The sequence below is a fragment of the Mesoplodon bidens genome, assembly GCF_964165515.1.
Source record: "Mesoplodon bidens genome assembly, chromosome: 3".
In the NCBI taxonomy this organism is placed as follows: domain Eukaryota; kingdom Metazoa; phylum Chordata; class Mammalia; order Artiodactyla; family Ziphiidae; genus Mesoplodon; species Mesoplodon bidens.
Genome location: NC_138178.1, coordinates 5268198 through 5281024, shown reverse-complemented (window position 1 = coordinate 5281024; position 12827 = coordinate 5268198). Strand labels below are relative to the sequence as shown.

The 12827-nt window shown below is 43.8% G+C and overlaps 1 protein-coding gene across 1 annotated transcript in view; it reads right to left on the bottom strand.

Annotated features, from left to right (window-relative positions):
• CUBN (cubilin) overlaps positions 1–12827 on the bottom strand; it is a 276297-nt gene that overhangs the window by 258946 nt on the left and 4524 nt on the right. The window contains exons 5-9 of the mRNA XM_081230089.1: positions 11397–11498; positions 10641–10744; positions 4109–4235; positions 2987–3149; positions 522–653 (exon numbers count right to left, since the gene is read on the bottom strand). Of these exons, the coding sequence (XP_081086215.1) occupies positions 522–653; positions 2987–3149; positions 4109–4235; positions 10641–10744; positions 11397–11498 (628 nt within the window). The remainder of the gene's footprint in view (positions 1–521; positions 654–2986; positions 3150–4108; positions 4236–10640; positions 10745–11396; positions 11499–12827) is intronic.

Genomic DNA, 12827 nt, shown 5'->3' with positions numbered 1-12827 from the left:
GTACTGTTATTTCAGGTTAATAAAACATACAGGGTTTCAGTTTACCCCTTAGAACTCCCTGAACTTCTTGGATAGTAACTCAGTTTAGATTAGAGAATAGGAGTCATGACTTCTTTCCAGAAGAGAAGGGAAACTCACATGTATGATATGCCTACTATTATGTCTGTTATTAAGTAAACTTTATATGGAAACCATCTCATGAGCTCATTATATTAATAAATGATTTGTGGGAACAATGGGTCTGTGATCCATAGAGAAAATCTGTCAAGTTCTACATTATCTCAAGAGGCTATTTCACAGTTTGTAAAGGCTTACTGTTTTCCATTGATATTCAAAATATGTTTTATTTCTTTCTTATAACATAGCCGAACTAATGTGCCCTGGATCCATAAGTTAAGTAAAACTTTTTGCACTATTCAGTTTGTCTCCTTAGACATAAGTCATATTTACAACGGAACACAAGAGCCTGTTTTCAAATGCATGTTTTGCCTGTAAGGGTATCAGGAAATTTGGTGTAGCACCTGGTGGACAGGGATGACAGTGGTAAGATCCAGGTGTGTTTATACACTCAACAGGTGGAGCCACAGAACAACCGCCATTGCTTATCTCACATTCATTGATATCTTCACAAATGTATCCATTTCCTTGCCAGCCTAGAAAAACAGGTTTGAAAAGTTAGCTCTTCAATAGTTAAAAACACATGAAAACCTGCTTAACTGTGTAAGGAACCACTGATTACAATGAGATACACTCTACCTATCAGATTGGCAAAAATTGTTTTAAATACTTACGATCAAATTCCGGGAAAGAGGTGGGCACATGGGGTAGTCTTATATGCTGTTAGTCAGAAGTTAAATTAATAAAACCTATCGGGAAAGAGATCTAGGAGTATTCATTTAAAATTTTAAAATACATACCTTTTGACTAACAATTCCACTTCTTAAAACTTATTCTGCAATGATAAAACTGTCAGTACATAAAGATGTAGGTGAGCTGGTATCTACTGCAGCATTGTTTAATGGGAAAAAAAAACCTCTCAATGGTCTACAGGAGCATAGTTGAAAATATTATGACTCATCTATACCACTGGATGCTAAAAGCTATTTTAATAATATGTGCACAGACACTGAAAGGATTTTCCCTTATGTATTTTAATTGAAAATACCAAATTTTAGAAATATATGCAGAGCTGTGATCCCAGTTTGGGGAAAGAATTGTTTTTAAACCTGCATATAGGTCTGTGTGCTTGATGAGTGAAGGAAAATGCAGAAGAGGAGAGAACCAGTTGCTAACAGTGGTCTCATCAGGAGAAGGGGCTTGAAGAAGGAAGGGATTATCATGTTACTAGAGACACAGCTGTTTTATTCAACTGTTGAGTTTCATTACTCAATTGAAATGATTTTAAATTATGAGAATTTTTTAAACATTTTAAATCCTTTAAAATATTTATTTTCTTTGATCTAAGTAGGGACCCCTTCTAAAAATCTACCTAAGAAAATTGTCATATTTGTGGGTGAATAATTGAATGCATAGAAAAAAGCTGGAAGGAAATACGTTCAAACATTAGTGGTGGCTCTGAGTGATGACTATATTTTTTTCTGTTGTTTTTTTCATAATTTTATAGTTTCTTTGTATTTTTTAAGAGCATATATTGCTTTGATAGTCAGGGAAAACTAAGGTGATTGACAGGAAAACGAAAAGTTTGTGTTTCTCTTTTTCCTCTCCAACAATGAAAAGAAAAATGTAAGAACACCTTTGCCCAGGTTATACTTTAAATGACTTACTTTTCTGATTTCTAGTTTTTAAAGATTGTCATTGGCAAATTCCCTTCAAGAACATGATTATTTGCACATTTTGCTTGCCCCTGAGAACTAAGAAGGAAAAGGTCTTGACATGTTTTCTTCAGTGTCTTTCTACTTATACAAGATCTAAACATGTAAGATGAAGAAAGTCACTAAACCAGACATTGCTAAGTGAGCCAACAGGCACGTGAGGTTCCCTGGCAAGAGAGAATAAGGGAGAACTCAGCAGCTCAGCTCTCACCCAGGGCCAAGCACACCTGGGTTTGGATCCTGACTGAGGCTAAGCTCTTGGATCTTGGGCAAGTTATTTACCTTCTCTGAGGTTCAAGTTCTTATATTTCAAAATGGGAATAATACTAATTCCTACCACTTCTCGTTTCTGTTGTAGCTGCATGAATTAGAAATTGCCTAGCACAGTGCCTTAATGACATTCTCATAAGGAATAGCTGCAGTTATTATATTCTTCTTGGGTTCCGCTTTCTAAGAACACCCAAGGAGTGCAGACGGGCCTTGTAAACGCTCTGGGGTCTGGTCGATTGCTTACCAGTGCGCCCAGATCAGTGCTCAGCTCACAGTAGGTGCTCCGCAAGCATGCCTTGAAGGGAGGAGGATGATCTCACAGTAAGAAATGAAGCTTTGACTCAAACCCAGGCAGTCTCTGAGCCCTGAGTCCACATTCTCAGGGACCTCCCCTGGAGGTTCGGTCTCTGTGGGTCTGTGATGGAGCTGGATGGCCCTATTTACAGCCAGGCCCCAGGGTCTTCTAACGACACACCCGGGCGAGGACTACTGGGCTCCAGTGAACACAGGCAGAATTCAGTTTGCCCAAGTCTACAGTCATCTGGTTCATATGAAAGGCGGGACCAGAGCACGTGTCTTTTGATCTCAAGTCTAATCAGTTCACAGCCATAGCAGCAAAATGTTTGACCTCCCAAACTCTATGGCTAACCCCGGCCCCGAAATTTGAGTCTGGCACACTTTGGGACAAACCCCCCCATTTCTTTTGTTGAATTGTTGCAGCAGTAAGATGGTCTGGAGTGGGATTTAGTGAATCAGGACATGAAACTGGACCGGAAGCCGTCCTGAAAACAGCATGCTTATCCCTCGGCAGTGGAAGGAACTTGGTTCTGGTGTTTTGCCTGGCTGCCAGGCATCTCTGGCCGGGTGGGGACACGTCCATATACCTGCAGGACAGGCGCCACAATAGAAGGAGCCCGGCGTGTTGAAACACTGCACAAGCGCTGAGCAAGGTGAAGGCCAGAGGCTGCACTCGTCTCTATCCAGCGTGCAGGCCATGCTGTTCGACGGGGCCGTCCACCCGGCATCGCAGAGGCAGCTGTACTTGGGCTGGCAGGACGACAAGGGTGTGAAGAAAAGCAATCAAGAAAAATGAGCATGAAAAGCCTTTGAAAATCTCACCGAGCCCACAGCTGATTTTTCCTCTAACGTTCATTTCCATGAGGCCCATCGAGTGGCTTCTCTTTTTCTTCCCATATGATTAAGCATTTAGACCAGACCATGAAAAAAAGAGAAACAGCTTTATTTTAGAATAAGGGAAACCTGTCATTTGCCCCCAGAGATGCCTGGGAAAGAGTAACAACAATCAAGAGCTGTAAGTCAATATAATTAAAGTCAATCAACTCAGCCTGCTCTGCTTTTAGAGGGAAAAACACCCATGTAGGCACAGACTTTGGAAAATCAATTCTGTCTGTTTCCTTTTTGAAGGGTCCACCCACCACGACCCCTCCCACCATGGCTGGAAGGGAACCATTTTCCATCACATGGGCAGAAAAAAATAGAACTAAAAATAAGGACCGGAAGGTCTCCAGCAAGGCCAAGTGGGCCAGGGCTGGGAGACCTTGAAGGCCAGGAATCAAGGTCACTAGGACCCAGAGCACAGAGGACACTCAGGGAAGTGGAGTCTGCAGCAGTCACAGGGGCTCAGGGGCCAGAAAAATCCAGACTCCTTAAAATTGAATGCTGCAAACAAGGGCAGGCCTTTTGTGTCGCCATGTCTTGTCACCGTTAAAACTCACAAGGCCAAGAGAAGGTCATGTCTCACAGCGAGATTCATGGATGAATCATAAAAAAAAATGCTCGGATTTATATAACGAAATCAACCTCTGGGTCCCGTTTTCTGTTTATTTATACACAACGGTCACAGCCTTCCTCATCTGAGGCCGGCTTAAGGGCAGGACGTGGCTCCCCTCTGCAGCCCCACAGGGTCCTGCTTGTACACAGCCACGCAGAGCGAGGAACTAATACCCAGGCCTCTCCCGAGGGGTCCCACTCCGGAAGACACCCACCTCTCCAGCCTGCACTCGCACCAGATCCTCGCAGATGCCGTGGACACAGCGCACCTGGGAACCCCCCTCACAGTCATTGTATTTGGAGGCACACTGGGGGCCGTGGGTCTCCGGCGAGCAGAGACAACTGTCGGTCACACAGAGCACAATGTCAGGACCTGTTTCTTAGCATCAATAAACAAATAGCAGTAATTCCGACTGCAGGTCAGTGATCTTCACGTGGAGTCATAAACCAGCGAACCAGATTTGCTGGCTGGCGTCCTGGGAGAAAGTCACTGTGCTCTTCTGTAAGTGGCAGGTTGACTAACTGTGTTATCTCATCTCAACTACGGGGTGTGAGGGCACGACTACCACCGTAAATTCTTCTGCTATCGGGACATCAAACAGTGCTTTCAAAGGTCAGCCGTCTATAAACTAAGGGGGATGGAGTTCATCAGGATGGTAAAGGGAGAGATCATCGCAGCCGTCCACAGTCCATCCAGCTGGACCCGCCAGTAAGCACAGGTGACCTTGACTGAATGGATAAATGCCCGAATATTCTCTAGGCTTGCATAACCTCACAGACAGTGGTATATCCACATCTCAGAGTCGATGATGATGATGATTCTAGTACAAGGGCAACATTTCTATCCATAAGACGGGAGTTAACATAGCAACATTTCTTTCATTGGCACATTGTAGCTCACAAGATGTAGTTATCACATATTACCTAAACTAGCCGTGGGTGTTTTGTCATGAGACTTCAGTTCAGTAATAATCAAATCAGGAAAGTCATTTTAAGCTATCGTAATCTTAAAGTTGCTGAGGTAGTTTTATATCTGTTCTGCAGCTTCAGAGGGAATGTGGACGGTGTGAGATGGTGGCTGGGGGAAGTGGGTGGGGGAGGTAGAGGAATCATAGAGCTACACTTCTTTACACACGTCTGAGCACAGCTGATGGAGCGAGAGCCAGGCCCACAGGGCACTGTTTGCCTGACTTGAGCCATGCTGGCCATTGGGGCCGAGGGCAGAGTCAAGGTACGAGGAGGACCTGTGTGGCCATGGACCGTGAACTAGTGTCTGAGTGTTCTGGAAAAGGGGCCACTCTACCTGGTAAAGAAGCTCTTTTTTTTTTTTTTTTTTTTTTGCGGTACGCGGGCCTCTCACTGCTGTGGCCTCTCCCGTTGCGGAGCACAGGCTCCGGATGCGCAGGCTCAGCGGCCATGGCTCACGGGCCCAGCCGCTCCGCGGCATGTGTGATCTTCCCAGACCGGGGCACGAACCCGTGTCCCCTGCATCGGCAGGCGGAGTCTCAACCACCACGCCACCTGGGAAGCCCAAGAAGCTCTTTTAACGATCCGTGCTGAGGCACAGAGAGCTCAGCTGATGTCCACGGATAAAAGCAAATGTGTGATTGGCCGTGAGGGAAAGGGGAGCTTGGCTGTTGGAGAAGCTCTAGGAGCCACACTCTGGGCACAGAACTCTGTGTAGCCGTGGAGGCCCCAGAAACAACTGTTGTGGTGGCACCTTCGAGTGGGTTCTAAGGAAGAAAGAGACCAACGAATGTGGCCGCAGATGGAGAGTAAGAGTATGGTGAATACCATTCAGGCACTCATATGTGGGGTTGCGAGACCTAGCAAATAAAGATACAGGATGCCTGGCTTAAAATTTGAATTTCAGATAAATCCTTTTTTGGTATAAGTATGGCCCATGCAATTTGCAACATCAATATATAATTCTGTAAAACCTGTTCCATTAACAAATTACACTTCTGAGCATTCCAAGGTTGCCTTTCTCATTAAGGTCATAGGTTGATAGCAATACATGATTAAACTTAAAAAGAAATTCAGTTATTCATTCCTTATCCATAGCTATTTATCTTCTTCTCATCTCTCTTTTTCCATACTCCCCCTCTCATATTCTCTTCCCTTTCCTCTTCACGCTCCCAGCCTTACACAGAATATTCTTTCAGACAATTTAATTAGACTCTTGAAGATGGCAGGACTTTGGACCATCTCTTGCACACATTTGAGGATCTGATCCAGGTGGCTTCCTGGCTAAAAGTTTATTTTACCAGCACCTCGACCCACCAAAAGAAATTTTTTTTAATCTTTAAACCAACTATTACTAGCTTTCTGAGTCTATGATGTATGAGAAGTCTGAGTATTCAGGAACCCATGGGACAAGACTGCGTAGGTTTAAATCTTGACCCTTCCTGTTAACTCTTCACCTTAGACCATGTAATAAGAACTCCCTCTGCCTCTGTTTCTTGTAAAATATAAGTGCCAATCTATGAACACTATTTTCACCTTGGGGTCTAAAGGCATTTTCCTGTAGGAAGTGCTCAGGAAACTGTGCATTTATCTTATCACTAAGTGCTTTACTATTGGAAAAGGACTTGAAATTTGAGAAGAGCTGCAGTTAAATCCTCTCTCTTCCTTCTCCCTTGCTATTGTCATTTGGAGAAAAGTATATTTTAATCCTACAGCACTTCCCTAATGAGCTACAAAGTATACTTTCATTAAGTTTAGATAACGAGAAGAAGAAAGCCTAAGGGGAGGAAGGAAGCCAAATACAAGAGCAATTTCCTTACTATGATCCTCAAAGACAACTATTTTTAATCCCATTTTACTGGCAAGGTTCAAATTGCCCAAGGCACAGAATTAGCAATTGGCAGAAGATGAATTAAAACGTAGGTCAGTGTTATTCCTGTACTATTGTTTTTCCACATCGCATTCCCATGTTCTGAAAGGGACAGTTAGTTGAAGACTTTCCATTTTTACATGTCTTTTTAACATAACAGTGTTTGCATGCAAAATGTATATTCTCAAGGTGTCTGGATACACCCTTAAGGAAAAAGAGTAGTGAATTATATGCCTCCCTGAAGAAGTCACTTTTGTAGCGACCTTCTGTTGCTAATTTGGTCCCAGCAGAAAAAAACTAGGCTTTTCCATCTTCAAAAATGCTGCAAGTGCATTTGGCAATTGAGACGAGGTCACATATATTTTCACGGTCATAGTTTAACTTGTGCTAGAGTCCATGGTTCAATATTAATATAACTGACTAACTAAAAGAGGTAATACGTTTAATACCTAACTACCATCTGAGCTAAAACCAGATGATCCTCCATCGTAAGCTCTGCCTGTTTTAAAATCTACCAGTGATAAGAATGGAAATAAGTAAAATAAAATATGATAAACTCCATTGTGTTCTTGGAGAAAAAACAAACAACAAACTCAGCTTTTTTTTTTTTTTTTTTTTTTGCCCTATGAAGCCTTCTAGATCTGAGCCTGAAGTATATAACATGCACCGTCCATGCATATGGCAGATGTGGATCCCATGGACTGTCTTAAACTCATAGTCAGCAGGAAACAACAGGAATCACTTCTTCAGAATAAAGAGGCAATAACAGTATTGAGAAGTGGCAAAGTATTACCTGTTAGCTGTCTGAGCACTTGGGACAAGACCACGAGCCACAGGAGTCGGGGGAACAGACGATGGTTTTTCTTGCTCTACTTTCATTACTCCAAGAAAGAATTTTTACCAGAAATTTTTCTGTGAAATGGGGCTTCCAATGAATTAGTATTTGCATAGCGCTTTGTCTTTCAAAGGTCTTTATAATTAAAAATTATTAAGCCCCTTAAATAAAGACTCCTTTGTCTCCCTCAAGTAAGTGGGCTCTAAGAGTCAGAGACTGAAGAAGGCTGCAAATCCAGAGCAAAATCTGCTCACCACAGACACGTCTGCATATCCAGATTATTCGACAGGGTCTCAAGTTTGCCTCCATCAACTGCCCATAGAAGTTTCCAGAAGGGGTTTCTAGTCTCAGGGAAGCTACTGATTAACAAGGATTTCACCTCATGTAATTAGTAGAACTCGAGAAAATAGCTAAAGGATCTTTGTTTCATTCCACATGGATTCCACAAAGCAAGCGTTTAATCTTATGCTCATGTACCTTTTTCGATGTGCTCTTTTATTCCTTCAAAAAGACTTTATCATATGCCTGAATGCGAGTATTTAGGTCATAGATAATCAAGTGGAATTCGTGAGGCTTCATAAACCATCCCCACAGCAAGAAGAAACCAGAGTGAAGTGCTGTGCTCCCTAGCGTACTCCAGCAAAGCTATGAAGTGCAGAAACTAGAAACCAAAGCCATCCCCAGGGTCAGCACAATCAGCCCTTGGGCTTTCTTTGATAGGACGGTGCAAGAGAAAATAATTCGGTGCTGCCCTATCAAGGTGAATCTGCCATTTAGGCAGCTCTCAACAAATACAATGGCCCTCCCTCCCCCCGCCCCACTCCCTCCTTCTCATTTGTATCTGGAAAAATTAACCTCTGACATGCCACAAATACTTGTGTTAAAATTTTTCTTTTCTTTTCCATTTTGCAGGGGTAAAAATACAAATTTGTCCTGGGGGCAGAAAACGATTTTGGCTTGTCTATGGGTCTCCCCTCCCTGCTGCACACATTTGTTATTGTGTTGACTTGCAAGACTCCAGAAGACAGCGATGATAACAGAAGACCAAGAGTGAGAACTAACCTCCAGGACATTCCTCAATAACAAGAAGGCGGGAACCATTAGTGCTAGGAGTCATTTGCCACTGATATCTGCAAGCAGCAATTCTCATTGATAAATGCCCATAAACAGAAATGAGGAGATAATGGATCTGGATCTGGCCCAAGCTTGAATGTTTATAAAAGCAGGGATCAGGGGGTTCCTTTAAATGAGAAACAAAATCCAGAGAGCAAAAGGCCCTTTACTAATGTAATAGTTCATTTACATCACAGGCGGTACAATGTGCATGACATTTAAACTCACAGACACATCCACCAGAAGTCTGAATGAGTTAAGTTTGTAACTTGCAATGAGCAAAAATTTTTAAGATCAGGTCAAGAGAACAAAAGGATCAACTAAACGAAAAAGAGGAAGATTGTGGTTGCTTTTTGAGAAAACAGTGTGTTAACAGATGACAAGGCCAAAACCAAAATTACTGTGCTCATTTTTGCTGGAAAGGTCAGAATGGATCGTCACAAGGGAATTGAAGGACAAGACATCAGGGATACTAGCGAGAGAGTAAATAATTGCCCTTTACTCCAGTGAGGTCACACCCAGAGATTCTGTCATAACAGAACCGATTTCTTTATCTTTTTTTTTTTTTTTTTTTTTTTTTTGCTGTACGCGGGCCTCTCACTGCTGTGGCCTCTCCCGTTGCGGAGCACAGGCTCCGGACACACAGGCTCCGCGGCCATGGCTCACGGGCCCAGCCGCTCCGCGGCATGTGGGATCTTCCGGGATAGGGGCACGAACCCGTGTCCCCTGCATCGGCAGGCGGACTCTAAACCACTGCGCCACCAGGGAAGCCCTCTTTATCTTTTAATAATCACAGAATATAGGAGATCCAGCAAACTACAGGGAAAGATAATGTCTAGAGGTCTGAGGTTTTCTTAAAGTGATTTTTAAGAAACTACAGAAACAGTTTGACATTGATCTGCCATATATTTTTGGACTTGATTCTTTAACAAGATAGTGCATCAGCAGGTGTAGCTTTAAAGACCGATACTCCTAGAGTTTGATGGGAACATGGACGCATCGGGATGCCTAAGTCGGCTTCGTAAGGGCAGGGAAGTTTTCCTGCAGAGGGCGAAGCCCGAGTGGAGCAGGACCATGCTGTAGACGAGCCATGTGGCAGAGGCAATCAGAAGAGAAGATGGGGGAGGCCTGACGATTGTGGTGAGGGCCCGATGGCCGACTGAAGAAAGACCGTGAGCGCTAACGTGTGAAGAAAACCTCGGTTCCATCTCTGCTCTGGTTACGGCTAACACTGCACTTAGCGCTTGAGTGGAGAGATGTCCCGATGTGATCTGTCAGCTCTGTTCGGTGGAATGAGGGCAGCAGGGGCTCGCTGGTATGTGTGTGTGTGTGTGGGGGGGGGTCCCTCCCTCTTCTACGCACGGCTCCACAGTGGCTGCCGCTCTGAAGCTGTGACTCCTACTAACCCTTCGGCCTCCTCTTGCCCCGGGCCATCCTCACCCTACCCCAGCCACGGTGGCCTCCTTCCCGTGCCTCAGAGACTCCAGAGAAAGGATTTCTTCATGGGGTGAGAGCTGAGGTCACACAAGCTTTTTTCCATCTAAGTAAATAGCTACGTGCATGTTAAATAAGCACCACGTGACTTCCCCAGGGAGCACCTAATGTTGTTGGTAATACAGATACTTAATCTTGGACACTTGTAACCAGGGGATGTCTTACCCCTTCAAAAACATACCCTAATATTTTTTTTTTAAAAACCAAAAAAACAGGCAAAAGTGACAGTTTTGAGCTAAAGCTTTAGGAGACTTTACATATTTCTGTTTAACGCTCTGGGGGCTTTTGACCTTGGCCATGAGAAGGACATTTCTCAGGCAGCTGGGACACCTCCAGCCCACGCCTAAGAATGAGACCTGCAGACCAAACCGAAATGAGGTGGAGCCACCGTGGCTAATATGCAGACCTGTGAGTATGAAAAATAAATACTTACTGGTTTTTAAAAAAAAAAAGGAAAGAAAAAGGTTACCTGTAACTTCCGGCTGTATTTATACACGTGGCTCCATTCTGGCAGCCCAAGGGTGTTCCTGAGTAAATCTCACATTCGTTAACGTCAACGGAGCACAGAGGACCCTGCGTTCAGACAAAGAACAAAGTCAGGGGTCGCAGGTCACAGAGGCATCCGGGGCCAGTCCTCACAGAACACGATGAAGGATTTAAACACGGAGAGGAAGGAAATCCTCGGTCAAGCCAAACACATTAAAATTGAGACTGATCTCCAGTCCTCGTTCCTCTGGAACTCAGGTAATGGCCCAACAGAGACAAAGAGCTCTTCACAGATCATACCAGTCACACGAGAAGAACCCTTATACAGACTAACCCTCATTTCACTATGGAGCTCTGCCTGGGAATAGGCACAAAATTTCTTTTTAATGCACATGTCAGGAACGTTTTCATCATTAATAGAAAAGGGCAGGAAAATGTACAGGCTATATCGGGATTTGTTTAGTACTTTCAAGGCTGACCGATTTAAATTCATGCTAGCTAGAATAACATGTAGTATCCAATCCAGTGAACCCTCCTTAAGATGGCTTAGTATTCAGTGGGTGATAGAATCATGCCTGCCGCTGTTTGGATTTTGGCATATGTGGTGTCATTCATTCTGATTCAGGAGACCACAGAATCCTAGAAAACTTGGATGCAGAATTAAATATGTCTGAAGGACTCCAAGGAAACCGCCGATGCTGACTCACCATCATTTTTAACCAAAGACCAAGTGACTCACCTTCCACTGTGAGGGACAGATACAAAAAAAGGAATCCTGGAGATTGAGGCAGGTTCCGCCGTGCTGGCACGGATTGCTGCTGCAGACCTTTCTGTCGTGTGTCTGAAACAAAGATGGGATGGTCAGCGAGACAATTGTGCTTTCCATGTTTCAGAGCAGGTATGTATATAAAACTACATTTTACTCCTGATCAGTGGAGGGTCTTCCTCCAGACTTTAAATCCATTACTTAATTTCTTCTTCATATCAACTCTCTTATGAGAAAACAAAGCGTTCGCTATCATCAGTCCTATTCATATTCCTTCACTATTAACGTGCATTTAACCAGGGATGGGATGAGGCATGAGTGACAGGCGAGGCTTCTCACTCTACTCTTTGGAAAAGCATATTGTTCACCTGACAAATGTACGTTGGTGGACAAGGGTCAAGACTTCAGGTGTGGGAATCCCATGGACGTTTCTCCTGTGCCGGTTCTTTTGCTGTTGTTCTTATCTTTGGTACCTCCAGATAAGCGTTTGAAATATGATCATCTTTTGCTGCCACCCCTCCTCCCCCGGGTTAAGATAACTGAACTCTTTTCACTCCAAGACCCTTTATTGGAAATGTGGCCTGTGGTTTAGATACACCCTCCAGTCTCGTGCTCACATGACTGCTTTCAGACCAGAGTCACAGACAGACCTGCCTTTGTCTATAGAACCTGGGGAATCTTACCCTATGTCAGCTACCAGTTCCAGTCTTGTAAGATTTGTAATGCCTTTGGGGGCAGAGGAAACTTCTTTAGAGAGGACAAGTGATTATGCAAGGAAAGCTATCCCGTTCATTTCACCTAATCTTTGTCTAATTCTGTTTTAAAAATTAAAATAGGGGCAAATTATTCTTCACATTTAAAAGAAATATTTGGTGACTCAGAGAGAAAATGAAGTCTGTTCCCTCCGTTTGCCGATGAAACTGAGAGCAGAGGAGGGCAGGCTGACTCAGCACCGTTTAGTGCAAAGCCCATTCTCTCTCCACCTTTGTAATCAGTCAGGTGCCCATACATTTGGGGGTCTCTTTCTGGGCTCTGTTTTCTTCTATTATTCTGTCTATCTTTGTGCTAGTACCACAATTAGCTCCGTTCATCACAGGATACTATTAAAAATTAACCACAAACTCATTTAGAGTTTTTTCTGGCACACAAGACAACACTGAGGATTAAAAACTCAAAAGCCCCAGGGGGCCCAGCAGGAAATGGAATCCGTAAGCGGTCAGGAGGAAGACAATAGGGAACTCGGGGGACTGTGGGGCCCAGAGAGCACTTGACCCATCCAAAGGCATGAAGGCACTTCCATTCCTAAATCATTAAAAACTCTTCCCGGGCGGATGGGCAAAGGGAGGACAGTCTGAGCTAACTGGACCGTGGCCTCCAGTTCTTGACCTTTGGTAGGAATGAAGA